Here is a 27,988-nt window from a genome sequence, read left to right on the forward strand (position 1 = left end):
TGGTACAAATACAGGAATTGGATGTGGAGCAGATAGCCATCTCTACTTCAATTCCGAATCTGGCATGTCCATTCTGATACCTGCTTCCCATATTACTTTAATACCAATAATTTTAACTATATTTAATCCTAGTTACTTTTTATAGAGTACTAATTGTGCGTTCTAATTGGATTTGTAAAATTCTCGTACGAAGCCAATGCTTTCCCAGCCAGCTTTCCAAGTTCCAGCTGCAAACTGCATCCTGAGACGGATGCTTTCCATTGGAAACCCTGACGAAGTCTTGGCAGACTTTGGTGGTCCCAAAACCTAACCTGTATCTGGCAAGGCTTTGTATGGCATTTGGGTTCAGAATGCCCATAATCGTAGTATAGTAAGGACATCCAAAAGCTCGATATGTATTCATCTCTCTCTCTTGTCAGTTCCAGGTTGCATGGCATTTAAATGTCAAGCTTGTTGTACCGCTGGCAACTGGCAGCTGTCCGTCGTGGTAGGATTATGGGTTTCCCAGCATTCCTCAGGGCCAAAGGAAGGGCAAAGCCGCAAAAAGGCTGGGTAAGTACTAAGGAGCTTCGGAGTGGCTTGGCAACTTGGTCTGGCTCTTGACCTCAGTTGCACAACCCAAAGCCGAATGGAGTCTCCATTTTAAAACACAGAAACATTCCTTCTGAGCCTTGGTCGCTTTAATTCCCTCTACCCCAGAGATGTTCAACCACCTCAGTCATGCCACGTTGTACTTGGAATTCCTTATCTGAAAATGCCCACTGAACGCCCACTTTGCAAGCCCTTCCAACGCAAAACGAAGGGATGGTTTAGCCATTGTTCCGGAAAATTGATGCCCGTTTTAATTATCTGAAGTCGAAGGCTTTTGTGGCTGGCATCCATAGTTTTTTTGTGGGGTTTTTGGGTTGTATGGCTATGTTCTGGAAGAGTTTATTCCTGACGTTTCGCCTACATCTGTGGCTGGCACATTCAGAGAATGCATTCTCCGAAGATGCCAAAGCCACAGATGCCGGCAAAACGCCAGGAATAAACTCTTCTAGAACGTAAAACTACCTTTTAATTATGTTATGGTTTTAGGAAATGATACCTTCCCTTTACTGTGTATTGTTCATATAATTTTAGCTATACCTGATCTTGGGCGCAAGGATGGCTCAGTAATAATAACAGGGAAGGGAAACAGAGGCAAAATGAAGTCAGGACGAGCTGAAGGAGAAAAAGGGGCATGACGTCTTCATTGTCCGAATCGTTTTATTTGTGGCAGATTGTCTAGTTAGAATATCTCCCCCCAACACAGGCATACACACTCCCCCAACAAAAGCTTAGCTGTACATTACCAAAGAACAGAGGTTGGGAAACCTCTCTGGATAAATCTCTCTATGTTTTTAAAATAAGATTATAATCACATTTTTACTTCTCCGCATTTGGACATCGGCTACTCAATATTTTTTCTTTGATTCCAACGTTTAAGGGAGGGAAGGACCAGCCGTTCTTCTTCTAGAGAGACCTTTTGGCAATAAGCTGCTGGTTAACAAGGAAGAAAGAGAAAACCCCAAATGAAAGGCACCCGCATCGCCAAACGATATTCGGGTTGTGCGTTTTCCACAGTCTTTAAACATGTTGGCTTCATGGAGTGGTCGCATCGAAATGGGTCTTTTAAAAATGTATCTTTTAACAGACCCTATACATCTTTGCAAAAGGAGGCCTTGTTGTTAAGGTATTTCCATGGGATGTAGGGTTAAGGCCTCCCCTATACAGGGGGGTTGCTGGTTTAGTGCATTGACATGAAATCTATTGTAGTGTGGACTGTCTCAAAAGGAACTGAAGCTGACCATAAGAGAGGATGAGTAATGCTCTCGGTTGTGAGAGCTTTTTGTTTTGGGAATGTCCTTGTTTCTTCTTCTGCTCCTGTTGTAGTGGTCTTCAAATCCCCCAGTAAGGCAGAAAGGTTCTCCTCTCCCTCCAGTAAACATCCGGCATCATGCCGTACCCGGTGTGTACCATTTTGACCGTGTTCTTGCCGAAGAGCTCCCGTTCGTACTCGATGAGTTGCCGCCAGAAGCCCACGTTGGGGTGGATGACCGGCCGCCTCGACTTCACCCAGTTGTATGCCTCGTACAGGCTGACGTTCTGGTACTTCATCAGGTAGGCGATGCAGAGGGTGGCCGAGCGGCTCACGCCGGCCGCGCAGTGGACCAGGGTGACGCCGTGCTTGCGGGCCACGCTTTGGATCTTGTCGGCCACGCTGTCGAAGTAGAGCGAGATGGGGGCGTTGGGCATGTCGGCCACAGGCACTTTGTAGTACTCGAACTCGGGGAAGTTGTAGTTGGGGAGCTCAACGGTGGCGTTGATGATGCAGGTGATGCCTCGCGCCAAGAGCAGCTGCCGGTTGGCGGCGACGCTCCCTTTACTGATGTAGAGGAAAGGGGTGATTTGAGCAATGCCACCCATCGTCCCGTCCGAGTACAAGCGAGGAGTCAATAATGTTCGGGGCAAAGAGTAGTGTCTTCGGGATGTCATGGGCGAGAGGCTGAGCACTCCTAGGATGCCATACTAGGCACCAAAACCCAGGTTAGATTCTCTCTTGCTCCTTGGCGGGGAAGAGTACTCTACGCTTTGGTGCTTTGCCTGCAAAATAAAAAGACATATTAGCTTGAAGGCCCATATATATATGGAAAGGAACACTGACAGCACATCAAAGTTTGCAATAGCCTAGTTTTCTTTGGCTACCTTTAGGAAGAAAAGTAGAGTTAAAGCATTTAGCAACGAATAGATCATAATTTATTAGTAGTCTGCAAAGTGCTTTAAGAATTACAAGAATTGCAAAGTCTCCGTCCAAAACAGACATACTGCAAACTGTTGTAAATGAACTCTACGCAGAGCGCAAACCATCTGGTCGCAGATTGAGTTGTCTTGGGCATTTGTTTCGCGCTGAAGGTGAGTAGAGACAAAGCTAGATCCTCCGATCAGCGTTTAATTCTTAACATCTAAAGGTCTGTATTTATTCACAGCTCAGCTGTTTTCCAGCATTGGGAGCCGGCTCTCTTTGGAGCACCTTTGATATTTCCCTACCCTTTTGAAGCCTGTTTGTTCTTCGGTGGCTTTGTGGGGATGCTTAGAGCCAAGCTTAGAAGAACGTATCATTAATATATACCTTGGCTCCGAAGCAGAGAGGTTGAGACTTGAAAGCAATGGCAAATATTGGCAATTTGTAATAACGTCAGAACTTGTAATGAAACGGTGCGTTACAGAGTGCCTCTCTTTCTGCCAATTCTAGTCCAGGGCCAACTTGAACTCCCAAAAGTCCCAAAGAAGATTGAAACAAACTGGGAGTGACCAGACAGTTTGGAAATACCGGTTTTAAAAACATTAAATAGTGAAAGGAGGTGCTTGAACCTATTTAAAAGTTGAATTGACTTGCCGAGAAGCCCTCTTGGCATCTCTGATGGGAATCCACCAAGAATTAGGGTCACAAAAGCGGCTTGACTTAGGCTGCGTCCGGAGAAGTAGTTTGACACTACTTTAACTGCCATGGGGTTTGCAATTTGAGCCCTCTTTGGGAGAGAGGCTAAAGATCTCACCAAACTACACATCCTAGAACGGCTTCGACAAAGACAACGACGTTTTTGTTGAATCTTAAGTATTGCTTGCCCTTTAATAACATCTCAAATGAGATGCTTGAGGCAGTGGCCTCACTTTTCTTAATGGAAGGGCTATCAGAAACATATAAGAAGGCACACCTTGGATAGGAAAAGGATGGATGGATGGATGGATGGATGGATGGATGGATGGATAGTGCGTCATGACCCCAATATTTCTGTTGGAGGCGTTTGAGAGAAATACAGGGCCGGAGAATATGGTCTCATTCTCCTGGAGCGAAATGGTAAATGGATACTTTGGGTAAAACTGATTAAAAACATAAAGCAACCCTGCAGCCCTAATGCCATTACCCCCCTGCTGCTAAATGCCAGCCAAAGCAATACAGTTGCGCAAATCTAGTCCTCCATCTCATCTCGTTCTCATCACGACTAGGACCCTATTATCCCATTATTATTTTTATTACAATTAAAAACAAAACTTGCTTTTTTAACGTCGGATGCCCTTTGTGCCTTTTCCAGAGAGACTTGCCCACCTGCTACACATGGTAATGGTTCTTCAAAGGGATCCTGGGGTTCTGTGGGACTCGATTTGAAAACTACCGTTCTGGAAAGTGGGATAAGACAAAGGCATTGTGGTGTACCTGTTAGTGTGTTGGTCAGTGATTTAAAAGAGGTGGGTTCAGATCTCTCTGTGTCCCTGTATGTGCTTCTTGACTTATGTCAACCCCTTTAAATTCATCATTTCTTAGTCAAGGGATACTTTTGCGGTTCCTTCCTCTGACGTTTCTCCAACAGCACCTGAGATGCGTTGGCTGTTCTCCCATCCATGTACTAACCAGGACTGACCCTTCTTCGCTTCCCGGATCTGGTGCCTTTAGGGTGTTTAGGCCTACAACTTGTGTGCCTGTGCTTTTAAGTCAGCTGCCGACTTATAGCAACCCCATTCATTTCATAGGTTTTTCTTAAGGCATCCTTTGGTCTGGCTTTGCAGTTTCTTCCTCTGAAACATTTAACCTACAGCACTTGGTATTTGTTGGCAGTCTCTCATCCAAGTACTGTCTAGGGCTGGGCCTGCTTAACGTAGGCCCCATACAGACAGGCCAAAATAAAGCTGCTTCGGGGCACTTTGCAAGCATGTTGTTCAAATGCATCCTAAGAGTCCAGAAGCCGTGCCAAAGCCATGCGCCAGTCCTAAACGTGGACTTTGACTCTTGGGATGCATGCATCATTTAAACAGCATACCTCCAAAGTGATCCAAAGCAGCTTTATTTTGGTCTGTCTATGGGCCCTTAGGCAGCATTTCAGAGGAAGGAACTGTCAAAACCACCTGAAGATTCCTTGCCTAAGAAACCCTATAAAATCCATAAGAGGCAACATCCATACACATGCATGGCACTGTCAGGAGACATTATTCCTCTCTCTCTTCCCCTTCTTAGCAAGGCGGCAGGATGGGCGGACGCCAGCGGATGGTTTTTGGAAAGCATTTTACACATGGCTGCAAACAGCGGCACGACGGGTTGAAAAATTATCCATGAAGCCAAGGTCTGTCTGGCCCTGTTCCAGTTGCTCTTCTGTTCCTCTGTAGATAATCCTCTCCAGGCTTCATAAACCCATCCAGGCGGTCACTCGGCAGCAGAACTAACAGCAAATGCATTCCAATTTCCCTCCTGAACAGAAGCGCCTGGCCTTAAATATTATTCCGGGGGAGGGATAGTAGTCTTATAGCCAAACAGGGCTCAAAAAGAGCGAGGGCGAAAGCAGATTACAAACCTTGGACTCCACAGTGGGGCTGAGATATAGGGGGTATTTCAAATAGGGTGTAACCTTCAGGCTACATGGACATAAGGCGCATAAGAAACGTAAATGGATTTTGTGGTTGAGCTTGGGTCCCAGAGCAACGTAGTGGTTTGAGCATAGGACTTCCAAATGCTCTGGGGAGCCTGACATACCCAGCGCAAACCCATTCCTTGAGCGTATTGCTAATAATGATCATAATCATCACTTTTCAGAGTTCAGCCTCCAGGTCAGAAGCGCACGGCTTCCGGTTTCCGTGCCAAACAACCAGGTCTGTCTGAAATGAAAAGGCGTTCTTGACGAAACACAACATTAGTCGTAATCTTCTGCGTAATTACATGCCAGGGATTGGTTTCCGCCAGACGTTGCCCAAACGTTGAAGGCTGTCTACAAAGGGAAAATCAATATAGCCAAGAGTACTGAATCTCTTCTAGAATATGCCTTGCGTTTGCAGCTCTTACAGTTTCCAAGGTTTGATTCATTTGTTTTGCAAGTTGCAAAGACTCTCCGAGGAGTCTATGCATCTATTTAACCGTCTCCTTCCCTCCCAGTCAATATGGCACCAGGGTTCACCCTCTGCTCTGCAGCCACCTTCTAGCTAGAAGCAAATAGACTAGATCAGTGGTTCTCAATCTGTGGGTTGCGACCTCTTTGGGGGTCGAACGTTGCCTAAGACCATTGGAAAACACATATTTCTGATGGTCCTAGGAACCGAGACACGGCAATTTTATGGTGTACATGAGGAACTGTATTAAAGGGTTGCAGCATTAGGAAGGTTGAGAACCACTGGACTAGATGAAAGGTTCCTTATCCTTTCTCCATAAGAAACTAAGATGAAAGAATCCCCTCTTTTCACCTTGATTTGACAACAGCCCCTTTAGCTACTATTTCTTGCCTTCATTTCCCTGGTAGGCAGATAGGTTCTCTCTGCATGTTTGTGTTTGAATGACAACCTGTGGCTGGTACTTAATACATAACACTTACTTGCATCACCGGCGGTCGCTCTATGTTTTGACACACTGCAATATATTTTGGTTGGCCCTACTTGCCCTTGGCTAGGTGTGACCTCTCTTTGATGTTTGGATTTTGCAAGGATCCGCTCGGTCTCATTGTGGGGTTTCTCTCGGTTGCAAGTATGAGGCGGACTAAACTGGTAATGTGGCATGGGCACATGGCTGTGAGTGCTTGCACACACACAACCCTCTCTCCCAGGATCACCCTAAGCAACCCTCTTCTTTCTTGCTTTCCCCCTTCATCCTCAATTGCTGCAAACAAAATGCAGAAGGAATTTACACTCAACGAACTCATTGGGGAGGGAATGCAGTCTTGCCCTTTCCAAAAGGCACAGGCAAAAGCAAATCGTTGCAGCGTCTCTATTCTGTATATTCTTCCTTCTTAATAACTTTGGCCATCTTGACTGCACCATGAAGTTGCTTCACTACCTTGTTTTCATCTAAGAAATATTGGAGAGACTGGCACAGGCCTTCCAGGGTTTTAGGAAGAAGTCCTTCCATTCCCCCTGCGACTGGATCCTTTCAATTGAACCTCTGTGACATCTGACCAGCCTGCAAAAGCCAGGACTCTGCTCCGGACATTCCCTGCTTTATAAGGCACACTCTCCTGCCGTAAATAGCCGTGGCAAAGATAGGCCGGCATGTGAAGCTGTTCCCACTTTGCACATTCGACTTACTCCCAGACGGCAGGGGACAGAGATCCCCAGTGAGCCACAGGGTCCATGGCTGCCAAAGGCAAGCTGGATTATTATTAGATGAAGCGACAGGTGCCGAATGGCGCCATGGACCCAGGTGCAGGAGTGTGCGAAGTCCCTCGAAGGATCCTATTTAACCCTGTTACGCAGACCTTGTCGCAGGCTGTGCAGCTGTGAAAGTCAGCACGGCAAGGGACTGGGGAAGCTTTATCCTACCTAAAGCGTGCAAGGCTGGTTTGAAAACATGGGAGGCGTGCGTGCGAATCCCACCATACCCCCCTTTCTTTGCTCAGAAAACCCCTGGGTTTTTCTTTTCAGATGGGCACAGAGGGGAAGGCTTTATAAAATATTGCCCGCTGCCACTACATCAAAATAGATAGATAGATAGATAGATAGATAGATAGATAGATAGATAGATAGACCAAAACCCTCTTGACAAATATGATGGAAAGGCATCATATTTGCATCTGAGGAAATAGAATGAAGTCTAGGAAAGCTGTTGCTGCCAATTTCTTTCTTTCGGCGAGTCTCAAAGGTGCTGCAAGATCTCTCTATGTACCGATTCTATAGACTAACACGGCTATATCTTTGGATTATGATGGAAAGTGAAGCACGTTCCCCGAAGTCTTGCGTCCACTTAAAACAGAACAGAAAACGACTGGCATTCCCCTAACCAGCTACAGTTCTTTGCTACCCTCAACCCAACCATTTCTTCCCTTCATTTTCTTTTCAGAGTAAATAACAACAATAAAGCTGGACACGGAGGATCTCGCATGTGACACACAATGCCGCGTCTGGCACAGGAGGAGAAGAATCCGTAACGCGAAATCGATCCGGTATCTCCATCTCTCTCTCCTCCCTACTTCTGTCCCAGCAGCCAGTTGTTTCCACTTTGCGCACATCCATTCTCACAACCGGCCGCCCCCGAGACTTAAAGGGCAATGTTAGTCAAGATACCCATCATCACATCCCAGGTGCGCACACCCCTGGCACTTGTTCCAAAATCCTCTCTCTTTCTCTCTTTCCAAGAGTCTCCTTTCTTGTAATGTTGATACAGGTTCTGCCAGAGTGTCTATGCCCCCCATACTCCATCCCCATCCTCTCAAGTTCTTTGTGGGCTTCTTCTTACCTTTGGTTTGGAGATGCTCAAGCAGTCAAAGGTCCTTCTGTCTTGTTTGCTCCCAGCAGGACCTTTGGCGAGGCAGTCGGTCGCAGCCTGGCTTATGAACGGAAGGGATTTGGCACTTACTGAGCATTGGGGAATGTGGCTTGCGGTATGGAAGGGAAGGCAAGTCTAGCAACTGACAGCTGATCTCCCAACTCCTCCTCTTCGCTCCTCCTCCTCCTCCTCATGTGCATGTGTGCGTCTTTGTGCAATGTTGTGCAGGGTTACTAAGAGACAGCTGTACAGGCGAAGGCAGGCATCAGCTGCCTATAATGAGCAGGGATGAGTCAAAGCTTCCTTGCCAGCCTTTTTGTTTTTAAGGCTTATTTTTAAGAGGCATATGGAATAAGGAAAAGGCTGAGCTCTTGAATTTTCACCCTCTGTACTTGGAGATGGCATTTGTTAAGGCCTCTCATAGAGCTGGGAAGGACCTCTAAGGGCCATCTAACCCAACCCTGGCCATAAGTACGCCCAAAAGATGCCCGTCCAACTTGGGTTTAAAAGACCTCCAAAGGCGGAGAATCGACAAGACTTTATCTGCTACCTCTAACAGAAATGCATGTATTAGAAGAAGTTTGCAGTCATCAGCAATTACAGTGCCACCCTTAAGCCCCTCAATGGGGCCAAAACTAGTCCAAACACGCTCCTCTGGGATACTACAGGAGCAAAAAGTAGTACTTTAAGGTGGTTTTACTGTGAATGGGCAACTCAGAGCTGTTAGTTTCTGTCTCCATCAAGAGTTAGGTTTGTTGATGTGGATCAGGCCGGATGCCTGGATTTTGGACTCTCTTTCTGGGCACTGTCAGTGAAGCTTGTTAAAACGGGAATTATAGGCTCCCTGTAACCAAACCCAGTTATTTTGCATTGGGCAAAGGGCCCAGTGGCAACACTGGCGTTGTTTGTTTGAGACTAGCCAAGATAAAGGGAGCTGGACCATGTTGGATTCAGGACCAGACGTGACCTCTTTCTGTCTCAAAGAAAGGCCTTCATGAAGTATGTTGGCCCTTCTCCCAACAGCGACTGGGGGAGACTCTGAAGTCTGTGGAACGGTGAATCTGCTCTGGGTGCCAATTTGAACCTTAAATGGTTTTGCGCTGGAGTTGCCACTGACATCTGCCCCTGAGTGTGTCCAAAGGAGGGAGACTAAAATGGTGAAGGGTCTGGAAACCATGAAGCCCTATGAGGAAAGACTCAGGGAAGTGGGGATGTTTAGCTTGGAGAAGAGAAGGTTAAGAGGTGATATGATGATAGCCCTGTTTAAATACTTGAAGGAATGCCATATTGAGGGAGCAAGCTTGTTTTCTGCTGCTCCAGAGAACAGGGCCCAATGGAGCAATGGCTGCAAGCTCCAGGACAAGAGATTCCAGTTCAACATTAGGAGGACCTTCCTGAGAGTAAGGGCTGTTCAACAGAGAAACACACTCCTTCCTTGGAGATTATAGTGGTGTCTCCTTCCTTAGAGGTCTTTAAGCAGAGGCTGGATGGTCATCTGTCAATGGGGATGCTTTGATGGAGAGTTCCTGCATGGCAGAAGAATGAGGTTCGACTGGATGGCCCTTGCGGTCTCTTCCAATTCTATGATTTAGTAGCCAGGATTTCTCTTCCCAACGTTTCTTTTTGAGCAAGGGCATCTAGTATAGAGCAACTTGGCAGCATCTTTTATGGTGGCCGAATGAGACATCTTATAGGATTGCCAGAGTGAAAACTCCTGTACCTTCCATGCTTGTGCAGAAGAGGGCATATCAATAGGTGTTGCTTGTTACATGCTGAAATGCCCTCTTCTACCCAACCATAGAAGGTACAGGAGCCCTCTCCACTTTGCAATATGGCAACCCTGAGTGTCTGAACTTGGTTGTGGGTCTGCCACCGCACTCTTGGCGGAGCGTATACTTTACATGCCTCCAGGTCTGCTTCCAGCTGTGTCCGTCATGCTTAGCATTTGTTTATAGAGTGCTTTCGATCCTCGAAAGGACTTAACAAAACAATAGCGGTGCAAAAGAGTTTCTCCAAATCATGCCAGGGCACTTTTGCAATCCTTGTGAGGTCAGGGAAGAGGTGACCCTTGAACCCCAGACATCCTGCCACACTCGCTTGGCCTCTTAGCTGCCTCATGACCTCCAGGGATGACAAATGATCTAGCCACATCGGTATGTGACTGTTGCACAATGGGTGCATTGTTGCAGACGACTGTGGCATGATCAATAATTCCCGGCGACTGGCATTTGGGCTCGTGACCCAGCCAGCTAGCGCATCCCTTGGCTAGGACGGCTTCCTCAGGAGGTGCTATAATTGGCATCCCACTCATTTTGTTGCCAACCCATGTTTCTACATGTGTGCAGGAATGTGCCTGGCATCGCCAAAGTGTGCATTTCCTTTTTCTTTCCCTCCCTGGTTGTCTTAGTAACTGAAACAGTTTACTTTCCCCTTGTCCCCATTGGCAGGAAGGCCAGGTGAGCTCAAAGCGTGCTCCATGTGATGCGAACGCACAAGGCCCCTGCGCATGTGAGGCTTTGGGGACCGGTGCAAAATTGCGCCCTCCAAAGCATGCCAGAAAAGAGAGATCTCTCTGTCTAATATCGGATCTGATCTCCCTACCAGATATTCTCGACTATAAGTCGGCCCCATGTATTGGGTCCCAGTTTTAGGAGAATCGGAGGGACGACAAATAAATGCAACAACCACCAAACCGGGAACTGCTTGTACTTTAAGGCAGTCTGTGCCATCCCTCAGTTAAGGGTTTGAGACACTTGCACCAGTCCTACGAAGCATTAGAGTTGCAAAGTGAACCCCACCTTGTCCTGAGGATCAAAGCAAAGGCAGAGGGAAGATGTGGAAACTGGGGAGGACAGGCTTGACAGGTTAGCTGCCACGCACCCCTGGCTGAACCGCTGGCTCCAGACCAAAGACGCCAACCTTACGTAGGGTGCCATGTTGCCGAACCAGTTCGGTTGTGAGTTGAAACAGCAGCGAAGAGGTATCATGTTAATCCGTGCCAGTGGGTGATCCCTGACCAACCCTTTTGTTTTTTCCTTTTGCAGAAAGCGGGAGAGACTCAACACTTACTAATGGGGCAGCTGAAAGTTTTCCAAACCGGGGCTCTGTAGTAAGCAGGTGCGTTGCAAAGGATTCTGTACAGTAGCAATATTCACGTTTTGAATGACCACACACACTTCTCTGAGCGCTTGAGCCATTCACAGACATGCCTCTTTCCTGAGATTGTGGTGAAATACACACCTTGCCCGGAGGAACCGCACTGGCTGCATAGGAATAATTGCCAGTTCTGCCCATCTGTGCTGACAAGAGTCCATTTTGGTTTCTTGAGATGGGAAACCAATTACACACCTGCGCAGGATTTCACCTTGTTTGACACATCGTCATTATCATTATGATCATCATCATCACCATCACCATCATCCCTTGCCTTTGCCACCCATATTGGCCAGGGAAGGGACTGTTGAAATGCGTTGTTTTACTCGAGGCTCATTGAGATCCATCATCATGACTCTTTATCCAGTTGAAAGCTCGTGCCTAACTGACCATCACATCTAAGTTCATGTCCGATGCACCCTTCACACCTATCGCCATACATTTATATGGACGATATATTTGTTCTGTATGGATTAGAGACGATTTGGTAGATCTGGAGTAAACTTTGAAACATGTGTTGGACATTAGATAGGCTTGAGGTCTGTCTTCATTCCATGTTGCTCTTCTGTGTAGGATGGACACTCGGAAGGTCTCCAAAGGTAAATTTGGGTATGGCCTTTTGCAAAACTGAAGTTAGACATCCTCAGCAGTCTTTCTCAAGGCTTGAACATGTGTGGATGGAGTAGGGACACTGATAAAGCTGCCTTTTGAGGCGCGTAAAATGGAGGTAAAGTGGCACATTATATCATGTGCCTGATTCCATGGCTTTGAGAAACTCCAAGCAATCTGATCTTAAACGAATTGGGTCCAAATGTTCTCTCAAAGCCATGGAAGCTTCAGGGGTTGTTTTTGTTTGATGCAAGCTTGCAAAGAGCTGCTGACATGGCTGTTTGCACAAGATTCATCGCCAGATGACCACACAAGGAAGTGCTTTGCAACTTGGACAAGGTGTGGATGTGCGCATTTACATCTTTTGAGCTCATGTGCCACAAAACACCACCGTAGCTCCTATGCATCGGCAACCAGCCTTGTAGGAATATGCTATGGGCTCGTAACTTGGTAGCGAGGGTTATAATGAGGTTTGCTCCCTTGGCATAAATTAATTCGGCTGCAAGAATTGCCCTTTCATGACACATCTTGGGCATTGCAATGTTGGTTGATACAGGGACAAAACAAATGTCTTGCTCTCCTCTCGACTTGCATTTTTTGGTTTGCTCGGTTAGCATGGTACTTCTGGGCTGCAACTCAAATATGTAAAAATAACTAGCGCAGTATGAAATATCACAAGGCGTTATTTATAGAGACCAGACACAAAAGCAACACGCCAGACGAAAGCCTGAATAAACAGGATTAATGTTGGCTGCTTCTATTAGAGGACAGGCATATTCCTTTCTGCCCTCCCACCTGTTTTAAACTTTGTGCTTGTCATCCTTGCTTCTCTGGGAAGGAATACGTTCCTTGAGTCCTCAGCTCTTAACTTAAAAGACACTTGGGAACCAGAGGATGAATAGCTGTATTCTGCTCCGAACGTTTTTCTAAATTGACATTCTCTCCCTCGTCTCTCTTGAATGGTGCCGTTTTCGAATGGCGTCACTGGAACACGTGACGCCGTTTTGAGTGCCTCCGGCACGTGCCGAACCTGTCAAAACACACAGGTTCTAATACAGGGGGGGGGAATGCAAATGGAAAGGAGAGAAACGTTTTTTCCTGCCACTTCTCCCACATAGACGCTTAGCGCGAAATGTGTTTCGAGAGCGGCGGTTTTGAACGCATGCCACTTGGGGCACCAAAGCAAAAAAAACCTCCTCGGTTCCCTTCTTTTAAGGTTAGAAGAGGCACCAGAGACAAAATGCCCACTCAGGTTTTAATAATCGATTACACGTCCCACATCTCTCTTTCTTGTCATGCCAACGTTATTATAAAGGAGAGCGCTTTTCGGAAGGGGGGAAGATAAAGAAAAGGAAACGGTACGAGGACCATTTTCCGAGACGACCGTTTCAAATGGAAGTCCAAGTCTTTAGATTCGAAAGGGCTCTGCCCAAGAAGTCCCCGAAGGCCACCGCCACCGTTCCTCCGTTACGCTTTGGTGATGTATCCTTCTCGGAGGAGGAAGTCGTAGATCTTTCTGGTTTTGTTCACGTCGATCTTGATCAGGGCGCGCGCCTGGGCCAGCCTTAGGCCTCCTTGCTTCTGGCACTCATTGACCAAAGCCGCCTTGTACTCTAAGTAGGCGCCGGGAACCAGCCGAACAACCTGGCACAACTAGGAGAGGAAGCGGCCTTTTATTTACGTCCCCCGTTATGGGTTCTCTCCCTCCCCGACTTCTTAAGGGTCCTAAAAAGTCACCAGACTGCATTTTTGGAAAGGGGCACCTTTCAAATTCCTGCAAATATGGGAAAGCCTGCAGGTTCTGCCACCGGAATAAATGCCAAATCTTGCTCCAAAGGGTTTGGTTCCATGAACCTCCATGGATAACAAAATCCGTGGATGCTCAAGTCCCATTAAATACAATGGTGTCCCTTATATAAAATGGCAAAAGCAAGCTTGGCTATTTGAAATTGATACTTTTTTATAATAGTATTTTTAAGCCGCGGATGCTTGAATCCATGGATAAAAATCTGTGGACATGGAGGGCCGACTGTATTCATGTTAGCTCTAAATATATGCCTGGGAGACAGTCTCCAGGTGCTGCTTTGGCAAGCTAGGGATGTAGTATCGCAGGGTGGAGCAATGGCATAAGGTTGGCATCCTCTTAGGCAGTTATGATGTTGCAAGCGAGGCTTACGGCTTTGTTGCGTTCACATTTATGGTCGTGGCACCACTGCCATGACTGCAGATACCCCTGAAACCAACCCTTATAGGCAGTGCTACATGGATGGAGTTGGAAAGCACTGGCAATGCGTCCACCCCACTTCCATTCCTACAAGGAGTTGCATTTACCTCTTTCTCTTCGTCGTTGAGTTTTTCCGTCCCAGGGAGGCCAGTGAGGTTCAATGGTGGGGCGCTTCTCCTGCCTGTGGGGAGACAATAATAGTAATACTAATAGTAACAATAATAACTGACATCACATCATCTATCATTGCAGGTCGATCTGAGCATTGGCTCTTTTTCTTCTTCCTGCACATGTTGCACTAGTTTAAAAAGGAGGAGCGGTGCAATAATGAAAATGGCATAGATGGTATCTGCAGTAATGTGTGTTGATTCGAGAGAGATACTGAAAAGGTTCTGCGGTGTATCTTTGTGTTGGATTGCAAGCTACTCGGCCTTTGGGGCCAAGCAGGCTCCAAATCCAAATCAACATGTTTACTCAGTAGTTAAGCCCCGTGGAGCTCAACGGTATTTAGTCATATCTATTAGGAAGTCAGCACCGCCAAGCCGCCTGGTATGTAATTCCTGGCAGATATGCCAAGGAATGCAGCCGGAAGCTGGCAAAGAGGAATCTGCTCAGGAAATCCTTGGCCTAAGTGGGGATTTGAACCCAGCGCATCCAGCTTTGAATGCTGGGTTATGGGTGAACTGGGGCGTGTGCTGTGCATCCAAAACTAAGTATGCCTGACATTCTTCTCAACGTCACCTTTCCACCGAGGCTTGCAGCATTCAACAAGTTACACATCAGAGAGCAGAAATGTGCTGCGTTAGTCACACTTCATTCAGGCCCTGGGAGGTAGTCATTGGAAATGTGCAGCTGAGTAACGGGAAAACAGCCCGGTGAAGCAATGAACTGTCAGAGAGAAGTGTCGTTGTTGTTTTAAAGCACATCCATGTTCAGCCACATTCCCTTCCACTTCCATCTTGGAGAGAGCAACTACACAACATTATTCACTAATGAGTTTGATGCATTCCTCACTTCAGGCCCAGGGATATCTTACAGTTAGCTTACAGTTGCTTATGTGGTATGAAATGGTTTATAAATGAAGCTGCTATTGCTATATCAGAGGTTATATTTTGGGACTGTGTTGGTTTCCTAAAGACAGCTAAGAGTGTTCTATTTGACAAGTGTTGCTGTTGTCATTGTGTGCCTTCAAGTCACTTCTGACTTGTGGCGATCCTAAGGTGAACCTATCATGGGGTTTTCTTGGCACGGTTTGCCCATTGCCTTCCTCTGAGGCGGGTGGTTTAACTCACTGGAAAAGGCACCAATGCTCTTTAGGGTGGAAGGCACTAGGAAACGGGGAAGACTGCACTAAAAAGTGGGTTGATTCAGTCAAGGAAGCCATGCCTGCCCCGCTTTTGCAAGACCTGAGCCTGGCAGTTGACGGAGGTTTCATAAGGCCATTGTAAATCAAAGCTGATGATAGTAAATAACACATCATACATCCAACTTTTAGCTCCGACTAGAGTAGGGCCGCTGAACCAACACTTCAGTGCCGCAAACACAATTCAGTGGATCCACTCCACTTGGGACAAACAAATGGATTTAGGTCCAAGACCTTTATTGTAAGTCAGGGAAAAGTGACCAAAGCATTAACTGTTTAGTTTTCTCACTTCTAAGCGCATTAAAAGTGACAGCTGGCATGTGCAAAGCCTGTAACAGCAGCTGGACTCTGAGAAACATTTACCTGAATTGGACGAAACTGGCATGGAGGGACTCAGACCAGAATCACTGCAAATGAAATAAAGACACATATGGATTATATTACAGGCAGCATGGGAAAGGGTTGAGTCAATATCTCCATGCGAAGGGCTGATCACAACTAGCTTCGTTCCTTGCTGCTAATGGTTCAATATATATATTATTTATACTAATGTACTCCCCTCTATGATCATTTACACCTGGAAAGTTAAACAGCAATACCTGTCTTGTCTATTCTATAAAGGTGTCAAATGCTTCCCTTCTTTCACAAACCTTCACTGAAACTACCTTAGCCCTGGTTTGGGTTTTTTCTCCATTGCAAATTCACATGTTCTTTGTTTTTGTCACACATTATGCAGTCCTCAAAAGAAAATGCTTTTATTCTAGGTTCATGAGAGAGTGTCAAGGCATGTCAGGTTGACTCAGGCCTTACTGGAAAGCAAGAACCAACCCCAGGGTTACTGCGGACGTACAGATCGGCTTGTCGGCTGAGCCACTGCTGGCAGGCGTTGCTGTCCTGGATGTACAGCAGGACTTCGGAGAGCATGGTGCGCTTCAGCCGCTCCTCCTCGCGCGTTTTCTTGAGCCGGTCGTACGCTCTCGCGCCTGGGGCAACAAAACGCAGGTCAGTGCCAGCGCTTGGCAAGTCGCTTTTACTCCTAGACTTTAGTATATGTACAACCACAGCCAGCATGGGGGATTCTGGGAGCGCTACTCTGCAGCCACTTTCCAAAGCTGTGGTTAATACTGGTTGCAGGATGATCTTTTAAGCATGTTAATGTTAAAACTGGGGGACAGGAGGGCAATCCCTGCTGGGGCTTATTGGACTCAATTTGGTTGGAGATGGCTTCTCTAAAGTATCCCGCACCCCAGCGCACCCTTGATCCTATCTTTCCTGCGCATACTCACTGCAGAAGTTGGTGATGCCGGCTGTCCTGTATTCCTGTAGCCTTTTGATTTCTCTCCGCAGCTCAAACTCCACTGTTTTTGTCATTGGAATAATGAAGAAAGGTTGTTATTATTTCTCTTCCAAAGCGAGTTACAGCTTAAGCAAAGGTTTCCTATTAAAACCCCTTCTCAGGAACACATCGATTTCATTAACCGAGGTATACATGCATAAATGTTCCGAAGCATTTTGAACACTTGAAAGCGTCATAGAAATAGTTTTGAAGATGAATTGTTAGCATCTATTTTCCACATAGGACATGGTGGTGGGGCAGGGAAGGAGAGGGGCATTAAAGTCATATTATAGAAGGTCATGTTTATAGATGCATGAATGATGCGCTTGCCCCATGACTTGAGCTAACTAAAAACCTCCCATATGTACCTAAGAAGGAAACGTGGAGATTATTAAATCCAGAGCTATGCAGAAACTGCCACTCCCTTTGCCGCGAATCCAGCTGGAATGAAACACGGAAACGGCTTTGATGTTGTTGATAGTGGACTGGGAATCTCATCAAACCGAAAGCAGAATCTGAGCGGAATGACAACTTCAGCTCTTGGAATGCGGACGGGTCAATCAAAGTTGGTTAATTATGCAAATTAGGTAATTAGACGACGGAAGAATGAGGCAGAAGACAAAGCCACATCCAGAGGGACATATCTGTGGCATCTCCAGAACGTGACTCAACCTTTATTGGGATCCCCATAAAAATCGGTGACGTTCCTTGAACTGAAATTTTTCCATAAGTCCTCCCCGGGGCAGTCTAAAATTAATATTTGGCGCACTAAAGATTAAGCATCCATAGGCCTGTTCCAGACTGCCAAAATAAAGCTGCTTCGGGTCTCTTTGGAGGTATGCTACTTAAATGATGCATGGGTCCTAAGAATCCGGAAGCTGCACCAAAAGCTGCCCTCCAGTGCTTAGGAATGGAGTGTGGCTTTGGCGCAACCTCCGGACTCTTAGGACCCATGCGTCATTTAAATAGCATACCTCCAAAGAGACCCGAAGCAGCTTTATTTTGGCAGTCTGTAACAGGCCATAGACGCCTATTTCCACAAGGACAGGGTTCTCTGAAGTATGTTGTACATCGGTTTGTATCCTATAGTCCTTATGTGCTGTTCCTCCAGTTAAAAGGCCAGGAGGTTTATTTGCACTTAATCACGTTTGTTACTCACAGCAAAGAACCTGTTAACAACTGTGTTTAAATATGGTGCAACTTCTGCACTCTGTACACCTGAGTTAATCCGCAACATCTTGCATCAGGCGTTGTTACTCTTTGCCTTTGTCCCTGTAACAATGGTGTTTAAAACCTGTTCATTTTGCTTAGGGACACAGATCCAAAACGGTGAATGTGTCATTTTTGCTTCAGGAAATGAAGACTTGTGGTATTCCTACTAAAGCTATCTGATACCATTGAAACGATAAATCCATCTCTTTGAATTGGATAGGCAGGCTCACGAATCGCACAATGCTATTGAATGGGCAAAATGAAAAGCTTGGATTAGCTCTTCTTCTTTATGTCTGTTCTCTACAGACAAGAACGATGCAACTTTTAGGTTGTCCTAAAAGAAAATGGTCAAGGCCCCGCTGTTGGATTATTTTAAAGATGCGGCTGAGAATAAAAAGCTTCCAATAGGCCTTTGATTCCATAGACCAGTGGTTCCCAACCTGTGGGTCAGGACCCCTTTGGGGGGTCATGGGGGTCGCCTAAGACCCTTGGAAAACACCTATTTAACTACAGTTATGAAGTAGCAACAAAAATAATTTCATGGATTTGGGTCACCACAACATGAGGAACTGTATTAAAGGGTCACAGCATTAGGAAGGTTGGGAACCACTGCCATAGACCAATCTATAACTAGAATGTGTGTATGTCTATGTATACATAATTTCTGCTTTTCTAACTAAAGCTATAACAAACCGGTCGGTATTTAATACATGAAGTGCTTAAAAAATGCCAGGTAATGGGTTTGTTAACAAAAGGCGCAATCATTTTCTGTCTTGTATTCTTTGCCACAGACAAGGCAGCAACTGGTGGCAAGGTAGCCTAGTGGTGTCCTTTCCTAGAGCTTCCATTGAGAGGTGATGTATACTTTTCCCCATGGCTGGCATGTTTATCTCCCCCCAAAACGTCAAAGGCCAGAAGATGCTTACATGCGTGACTTTCTATGAATTTGTCATGCTCCGTCGGTCCCAGTATCCTTGCAAAGTGCCTCATTGTCTCATAGAGATCTTGAACCTCTTTTGGGTATCTTCTCTCTAGGACTGCAAGACACAGAAAGCTGCATTCTTGGATGGCTAGAGAACAAGGATTCAAGATGACGACATGCGCGCGCAATGGTTTCACATCCTGCCGGATGCTCCCTCGCAACATACTAAGGTCAGACAGACGCTGTCGAAATCCCCCACTATGAACAATTCCTGACTATATCCTTTATGTGGATTCACTGCAAAATAATCTGTTGTCGAATTGACACAAAAGCTCTGCAGCAATAGAGCACCTGCGATACCCATGGGACTTGTTGCATGGACTCAGGGGTTACACCTTTTCAGCACTTGGATACTAGGGCTAGAAGGTCTACAAACTCAGATTTTATTCTCAGATGAGGTTTGTGATAGGACTAGGCCAGTTAGTACTGATAAGACTAGACTAACAAGTTGAAGGGGGTATGTAGATAGTGAATCTTTGCTTCAGTACCACAATACTGTGCAATGTATTGTTGCGTGTCTCCAAGTCATTTCCAACTTAGTATACAGCTTTTTTAAAAATGGCTTGATCAGGGGGTTCCCAGACCTATGTCTAGGGACCCCCAGTCTTCAGGTCATTGTTCGGGTTCAGTGCCTACCTGAAACCAGTACTGTTGCAGTTTAAAACATACTCAGACCATTAGCATTTAAGCGAGCATTGCTTCAGGTTGCCCTAGGGATCATTTCGCAAGGGGCAAATGATAGTGCAAATGATAGCGAACGTTCGTTATGGATCGAGCAGCACTGTTTCAGAGTAGCTTTCGCTGGGCAGCGTGGCAGTTACTCACTCTGGAATTATAATATTTTATTAAATGCCGAGTTACTCACTCTGGAATTTTCGGAGATTGATCAGTCCATGGTCTCTTACAATCCTGCAATTCAAATGATAGATCCCAAATTAGCTCTACAAGTATCCCATAAGCAGAAAAGCAGGAAAGCTGCAAAATGCCTTCCTTATACAGTGGAACCTCGCCATACGCGGGGGATCCGTTCCGGATCCCGCCGCGTATGGCGATTTCCGCCTATGCTTGAGCCCTATTGTAAACAGTGGGGCTCGTGCGCGGTGGCGCGGAGCTGCGTGGGGTGCAACGGGCGCACGCGCCCATTCAACTGAATGGGACGCTCCGCCCCTTCCGCCCAGCGGCTTGAGCGCATACGCTCAAAGCCGCTTATAAAAAGTCTGCGTATGCGGAGGCCCCACTGTAGACTGGGCAAGCAGAGTAGCACTATATACGTTACTGTAAACTTCAGATACCAAAGAAGACTCACAGCCATGTAAAATATCCAAATTAAATGGAAAAACTAGTGCACCAAGGATGGATTTTATAGTCCAACCGTTTCCTTTTTCACATAACAAAATGTTTCCCGTAATCTGGTACCCCTCAAATGTGCCAGACTCAAATCTCTCATCATATTATGGCTGGTGGTCTTGATGGGAGATGTAGTCCAACAGATCTAGAGGCACCCAGTTTGAAAAACCAGCGAGTGTCAAGATTCCTACTTTCCTACCTCATTTTTGGAAAATCATTTTGGAAGATCAGTAGCATTACACATCACAAACAATTCCTTTATAAATATTATCTTTTTTATAATGCAAATGAGTATCCCTCAAAGAACTAATTGCACATTCATGTTTGTCAGCACATCATGCATCATTGGAAAGGCTGAAGTGCTCCGTCATTTTCTTGACAGATAAGGAGTTTGGAACATCATGCAGATAGCAAACCTGATTGAAATAGCAAAAGGCAGCACAAGACCACTCTAATCTTTATGCAATGTGGTGCAAATGACTTGGTTACACAACACATCTCCTCCTTTTTGGATTTTTGGAGAGCGACACCATCGTAGCTCCTGGTTTTTGCAGAGATACTCCATCATAGCTATTGACATTATGTGGGCTGACTATCGGAACTGAATAGCTGTGAGTCACACATCTGTACACTTCACTGTACAAATCAGGTACTTTGTTGGCTTGTTGTGTTTGTCTGTGCGCCAAGCGCCAATGTTGTCTGATAAAGCAGCCATTCAAATTGCTGCTCAGTCCCACCTCTTCCATTTTAGTTCCCTGCAATCTGTTGCATTTTAACCTTCACTGTTAAAATCTGACTCCATCTGACCTCCCTTTATACATAAACGGAACAGACTCACGAATAACCAACACAACTGCCCTCATTTACATCAGGTTTCATCCTCGGAAATGGCTGTTTCACAAAAACCTTACAGTTCAACAAGGCACACTCAGTTTGGAAGAGAAAGAGTTTGGGACTCACCTTTTCCTCCGTTGCCTTTCCTTCAGCCTAGAATGATAGATGTCTACAACTGCGATCTTCAAAGCTGCGAAAGTTTGGGAAGAACAGAGACCAAAGGGATAAACCCCTCACATTAGGGAATTGACGCCAAAGGTATCTCACAAATCCCCACAACAACAACAACAACAGCAGCCGGTTCTCACTGCAGCATGCAAAACAACCCCAACTTAGTAACGCGTCGAGGGGAAACAGACATTGTTTTTGACGACGACAAATTCGAACTCACCGTGTAAAAGGTCTGAGTCGTCCTCCACAAAATCTATATCCCTTAAATCCCATTCGGCGTAATTGTCAAACTCCTGTGGAAATTAGATGTTCAAAAACAGGGAAGGGAAGAGGAGGGCTTGTGATGGTCAAGAAGACACAAAATGAAGCAAAAAACCCTATCCATCCATCCATCCTAATCGTCGCCATCGTCCAAAACATGTTAAAAAACCCTATCCATCCTATTTCATTCCAGTAGAAAAAGCAATAGTGATCCCAGAGAGACTCTTGTGTTGCACAGAGAGGCGGGATATAAATAAATATTATTATTATTATTATCATTATCATCATTATTATTACTACTATTCCTACCTCAATGAAGTCTGCCCTGGCTGGCATGTATCCAGCCATATCCCTGGAGAGCAAGGAATCAAAGGTCGGTCGTGGAGGATCTTCAGAAGCTGGGGGGAAATGCAACACATATTTGGGGTGTCAAAGGCTTGTGAAGAGCGCATGCCCTGCAGATTTTGCCCTTCATTCCTTTACTTGAGCGCATCCCTTTGAAGGCCCCTTTGTTAGACCCAAAACGAGAGAATGAGATGTCCTGGATCCTACCTTGGGATGGACACTTACAGTAAAAGGGAATGGCCGTGTCGGCATGGTGGTTCTCTTCCGCCTGCTTCAGGTTCAGCAATGAGGAGGCAAAAAGGGGGTTGTTGATGAAGTGTTTCATGTAATGCTTTTCACACTCCTCTTTCGTCCTGGTGCTCATCTGGTTGGCGACATCTTGCCTACAAGAGGGAGAGGAAATGGTAAAGGTTATACAACGGTCTGATTCAAAGAGGGACAGTGTTACTCCATGAAATCCGACATCTCTCCAAACCAATTCCAGCAGCTCCTCAGCCACATCTTCTCACCAGTTTCCGAAGCCACAGTCCATCACGGCTTCTAGGAGGGCCATTTCTTCTTGAGCCGTCCAAGTCGGATCAAGGACGGGGAAGTTGGAGGTCTGAGCGGAAGGAAAGCATTGGACGGCAGTAGGTTGTATTACCGGTGCCCCGATAACTCAGCTTTGCAATTCACAAACAGGGCTCCTTAGCACCTTTGCTACATATATATGTGCTTAGCAGCTAAGTACACGTAAAGGTATGTAATGTATGCCATGATAGATGATTCCAACCATGGTTTCTTACATCGAAAAGTACTGTTCTTCCTCTTTGTCAGAGTATAACATTTTTACTCTTTCCTTAACCCTGAGAAGTAATGGGTTGCAAGTTATAGAGTGATTTCCAAACTTCGACACTCTCTGTCACTCTTCTGGAAACACAATGGAGAGAACAACGTTTTAATCTCTTCGCTTCTGCCTTCTACAGTCTAACTAACATACGGTTAGTCTTTACTTAGACCCAAGGAGATAGTCGAAGGCTTTCATGGCCGGCATCCATAGTTTTCTGTGGGGTTTTTGGGCTCTGTGGCCATATTCTAGAAGAGTTTATCCCTAACGTTTCGCCAGCATCTGTGGCTTTGGCCTCTTCAGAGAATCCTGGCATGGAAGAGAGTTGGGTATATCATAGTTTACGCCAGCATTCTCTGAAAATGCCAGCCACAGACTATGGTGAAACGTCAGGAACAAACTCTTCCAGAACGTGGCCACAGAGCATGAAAAACCCACACAAAACTAGGCCCTAAAGGCTAGGGGATGATGTGTTAGAGGATCCCAGCCACTGCCAAGCGGAGAAGCCTGAAATCGGCTCGCCCCTGTACTATGCGCCGTACCTTTTGCAAAACCAGATTTAGTAGATCTGTGTAATAGTCGATAGGGATATCAAACAATCAAATCCATTTGCTTTTTTAAACAGTGGCCAATCTGTATGGCTAAAATTGCTATGTTTAGTATGAGAATCTAACTGTAAGAAGCGCTCTTAATGCACATATAGTTAATGTTGAATTCAGCCGAAGGCGGCTGCTGTGCAAAGCCGTTCCTCTTTCTCCACGGAGCAGGAGAAATCCCAAACAATAATGTTTTACAACTCAAGGACTCCCTCCAGAGGACACAAGCCGGATCTCTGATATCTGGGGTTGGGAAATGCAATTGTCCCGTACGACAAGCATGATTTCTGGTTAAGTCTTGTGTACAAGGATAATGACATGACTGTTGTACAAAGGAGTGTCTATGGCCTGTTACAGACTGCCAAAATAAAGCTGCTTTGGGTCTCTTTGGAGGTATGCTGTTTAAATGATGCATGCATCCTAAGAATCTGGAAGCTGCACCAAAAGCTGCCCTCCAGTGCTTAGGAATGGAGTGTGGCTTTGGCGCGACCTCCTGACTCTTAGGACCCATGCGTCATTTAAACAGCATACCTCCAAAGAGACCTGAAGCAGCTTTATTTTGGCAGTCTGGAACAGGCCAAAGTTTTCTAACAAGGTGTGCATCTTTTAGAGATCAATGACAACAGCCTGGAAAGAGAACCGAAAACTGTGCGCTTACCATTATTTCATAGGTGTGATCGCTCTGGTGCTTCTTGTATTCAAATCCTCTTGTGAAACACTGCAAAACAAGGAATTTGACCACAATTTACTCTCCTTCGCCTTCTTTGCTGTATTGAGATTTGAGGAATCGCAGGTTTTGTACTAACTGAGTAAAGAGAAAAGAACGGAGGGTGCAAAATCCCACCTCCTTTCTTGGGCTTGTATCCCAAATATATTGGGATACAATCTCCTTTTATTGTTGTTGTGTAATAAAACTCTTTAAGAGGGAACACATTCAGTCGACTTCGATTTTCGGTTCCCGTCGACCAAGAAACCCCTTCTAGAAGATAGAACAGGATCCTGTTCATTCTTGGTGGGGCAACCTAACAAGGGTTTGGGGCAACTTCATGGGAACCTTGTGCTTCTGGTTATTTGGATGCTTGGTTTACATGCTTCGTGAACACCATCCTCATGCGTGGTTTTTACTTTTCCTATTTGTACAGATACCCGCTTTACCTGCAAACACAGAAAGAACGGAGGCGGTCCGCACTCTGCGCATTTTATGTAGGGCTCCGCAAGGTACGAAGAACAGCCTCGGCACGGCGGCTTGTCGAAAGGGTCGTCTGCGAAGGCAAAAGGTGTGGGGAGGAAAAATAAGTTTATATATAGTAGACTATCAAATATCTATGTCTCCTTTGGGGTCCCATTCTAACATAATACCTTAATACTCTAGTTATCACATATATTTGTGCCTAGTGCTCCAGAAGGTAAACAGAACGGTTTTCTAATACAGATAAATGCATTTGGAGGTGCTTTCAATATCTATCTGTCTGTCTGTCTATCTATCTATCTATCTATCCATCCATCCATCCATCCATGGTTTCACAGTACAAAGGATAATATTCAAACACATAACGTACTGCTGTGTCTAGATCTTCTTTTTTTGCACGTGGATCAGTGCTTTCCAAAAACTTGACTTCAACTCCCAGAAGCCCCAGCCAGCTTAGCCAGTAGTCAGGAATTCTGGGAGATGGAGTCCAAAACATCTGGAGGACCAAAGTTTGAGAATCACTGATGCAGATGGGAACCGTCTCTGTTACTGAGACTAAACCTAGCGGTGTATTTCTGGTCATCCAAGTGGCCAAGAATCGAACTTGGACCTCCTTTACCCCATCTTGAGTACTGTTGCTCTGAACCAAGGGGTTGGAAATATGTGGCCATTTAAATACTGATGGACTGCGATTCCCATCAGCCCCAGTCCTTTCTCAGTTGTGGGATGCTAAATTCAGGATTGTTTCATTTAAAAACCACTTACTGCTGAAGGAGGCGAGGTGGTCCATGGTCTCCTCGGGTTTTCCTCCAAGGAGCAACGAAAGGCTTGGAAGATGAAGCCTTTTGGAGTAACTGAACCTGAAAAAAGACATAGAGGATCTTGAAAGATATTGGAAAGAATCGTAAATGTTATTTGAAATGACAGCTTGTAGTTAGAAGGAAAGATTCCTGCAGCTGAAGTTACAAGTCTTTGTAAGGAAGAAAAAGGATATAGGATTATACATACATATATATTATGTGTGATATGTATTTTAATACACACACACACACACACACACACATATGAGAGGGCTTTGGTGATATTTAACAGGAAGGGCAGATATTGCATATACGTAAGGCCAGAATCCTCCATCATGGCGTACGTTATGCAACTTTACCCTTCTCTATTAGTGCGTTGTGAAGCTGCATAACAGGACGCAAACAATGTGCAGACAGATCTTGTAGCACCTTTGAGACTAACCGAAAGAAAGAAGTTGGCTTTATGAAGTTTCCTAGATTAAAGTCTACTCCCGCAGATGCATTTGCTGCCGACTTCTTTCTTTTAATCTCAAAGGCCCTACAAGGCCTAATCCTAATTCCTAGAGACCTAAATCCCGTTACGAAGATGCACGTCCCCAACATGATTCCAGCCAACATTTCTAGGGAAATCGCTAGTATGAAAACTTGTCTATTAGTTGCACGATGTATAAAAACGGAAGCAACCTTGCACATTTTGTATTGTGTTGCGTTGACCTATATATGGTTAACGTATTTGCCATATGTAGGTTCTAGTGTCTGGTGATTTTTGGAATTATATGGGATTTATCATCCCCTTCTTTTTTTAGTCTCTCAGTTGTTTGTATCTTGAACTGGAAGTTTGTTGACAGCTCTGTTGTGGTATGCTTTCATATCGGTCCAAAACGCACTGCAGAAATAATAATAATAATAATACATTTTATTTATTTATATTTTCCGCCTCTCCCTTCAGATCAAGGCGGGATTACAACAAAACGCAAAACCAACAATACAAAACACAAGATGTTATCTAAAAATGCAGTCAATAAAACAAACAGTTTGAGACCGCTTTAAAGCGGTCTCAAACTGGGTTATTTCTGCAGTGTGTTTTGGACCTTTTGATGCTTTATCTGATAATGCTGTTCCCAGAATTCCATAGTACTGAGCCCTGGCTGTTAAAAGTGGTGTCAAACTGCTTTATTTCAGCAGTCATTAAAGAGGCGTCAGGCTGTATTAACTATAATGTAGGTGCCACAAAACACCACAGAAATAACCCGCTTTGATACCACTTTAACTGCCCTGGTGCAATGCCAGGGGATCCTGGGATTTGTAGTTTTGTGAGACATTGAGCATTCTGTCAGAGAGAGCTCTGTGGTGCCACAATAAACTACATTTCCCATGATTCCCTAGCAGTTAAAGCGGTCTCAAAGTGGATTATTTCTGCAGTCTGTTTTGGATTTTAGGCCTGTATCAGACATTTTCTTATATCCCTTTGTGTTTTTAAAAGGTTTTCTTATCCAGGTGTGTGTGTGTGTCAAAATTCACTTGATATTAAAGAGGCCTCCACAAAAACTGGTGACAGAATAAACATTTTATTTAAAAATAAAAGGATAATAATAATGCCAAAAGCAAACAGAAAAAAAAGGGGGGGGGAATTGCCTCAGAGTGAGGCAAAAGCACCTTTCTTTCCTCTTCCCTCCCCTTCCCTATTTCTTCATCATCATCAACCATCATTTTCTTTCCCTCAGCCCTCTACGTCATAGCCCCGCCCACCCAAAGCCCCGCCCCTTCACGCTTTATCCAATGAGCGAGGCGGACACGTTATCAAGCGCGTACTCGCGCGGGCCTCCAACTCCACCCACCCTCCGCCCAGAATGCATGTGCGCCTGCGCACACTCATCAAATCACTCCTAGCTCCTATTCCTCTCCCTTCCAACCGTCATTCTTTTACGTCACAGCCCCGCCTACCCGCGCGACCAATGCCCCGCCCCATTCACGTTTTATCCAATCAGCGAGAAGTCCACCAGCGTCACCAATCCTGGCTCCTCCTCCTCTCTCCCTCCCCCTCCCACACTTTTTTTTTGCTTTGGAACTTCATCGTGTCTCCTTTCCTCCTCTTTGTCTTGGTCCCTCCGCCATCTCTCCTCTCCCTTTTTTTTTTTAACCTTACCTTTTCCCTCCTTTAAAGCCAATCGGAGCTTTCTTGCGCGTGGCCTACTTTTTGCCGGTCCCTTTTTTTTTGCCGGGAGAACAGCCCCTCCCTTTTTTCCTTTTTAGTGCCTTTCCGCCGCTGCCCCGCCTGCGGTCTCGCGCTCTATGCCGAAGCGTGTGCGGAGGGTTTTCTAGCGTAGAGACTGCGCGGCAGCGCGCCTTGTCTCGTGCGCGCGCACGCAAATCTTTGCTATTTAAGCTTCCCGCCTTTTTCCCCCTTCAATATATCAATATGTGACAGAAAAAGTGTGTGTGAGGAAAAAGTTATTTGAAACCACACTCTTTAACAATATAGT

General features: G+C 45.5%; 3 protein-coding genes and 1 long non-coding RNA gene across 5 annotated transcripts in view; 1 reads left to right on the forward strand and 3 right to left on the reverse strand.

Annotated features, from left to right (window-relative positions):
- The window catches only part of SHPK (sedoheptulokinase), a 938,822-nt gene that overhangs the window by 428,789 nt on the left and 482,045 nt on the right, over window positions 1-27,988 (reverse strand). The window lies entirely within an intron of this gene.
- Window positions 1,213-8,411, reverse strand: DUSP14 (dual specificity phosphatase 14). The gene is made up of 2 exons (XM_042442388.1): window positions 8,228-8,411; window positions 1,213-2,625 (listed from the first exon to the last, which is right to left on the reverse strand). Exon 2 carries the CDS (start codon window positions 2,515-2,517, stop codon window positions 1,921-1,923), a length of 597 nt encoding a protein of 198 aa, XP_042298322.1. The 5' UTR covers window positions 2,518-2,625; window positions 8,228-8,411; the 3' UTR covers window positions 1,213-1,920.
- On the forward strand, window positions 2,716-22,326 carry LOC121916867. Its single transcript, XR_006100925.1, has 6 exons — window positions 2,716-4,269; window positions 7,832-8,072; window positions 11,302-11,374; window positions 16,371-16,608; window positions 19,190-19,306; window positions 20,866-22,326. It is a non-coding gene; the product is annotated as an uncharacterized LOC121916867 (long non-coding RNA).
- On the reverse strand, window positions 13,261-27,812 carry TADA2A (transcriptional adaptor 2A). 2 transcript variants are annotated; one of them, XM_042442371.1, is made up of 17 exons: window positions 27,652-27,812; window positions 25,471-25,565; window positions 24,672-24,778; window positions 24,175-24,234; window positions 22,604-22,695; window positions 22,320-22,477; window positions 22,059-22,147; window positions 21,709-21,781; window positions 21,444-21,507; window positions 20,002-20,045; window positions 19,081-19,191; window positions 17,311-17,457; window positions 16,893-16,964; window positions 16,457-16,589; window positions 15,970-16,013; window positions 14,351-14,424; window positions 13,261-13,672 (listed from the first exon to the last, which is right to left on the reverse strand). In XM_042442371.1, the coding sequence occupies exons 2-17, from the start codon at window positions 25,493-25,495 to the stop codon at window positions 13,487-13,489; spliced, it is 1,479 nt and encodes a 492-aa protein (XP_042298305.1). In that variant the 5' UTR covers window positions 25,496-25,565; window positions 27,652-27,812; the 3' UTR covers window positions 13,261-13,486. The 2 variants fall into 2 exon arrangements, with proteins under 2 accessions (XP_042298305.1, XP_042298306.1); XM_042442372.1 differs by lacking the exon at window positions 17,311-17,457.

This window comes from Sceloporus undulatus, chromosome 11, assembly GCF_019175285.1.
Source record: "Sceloporus undulatus isolate JIND9_A2432 ecotype Alabama chromosome 11, SceUnd_v1.1, whole genome shotgun sequence".
NCBI classification, from domain to species: domain Eukaryota; kingdom Metazoa; phylum Chordata; class Lepidosauria; order Squamata; family Phrynosomatidae; genus Sceloporus; species Sceloporus undulatus.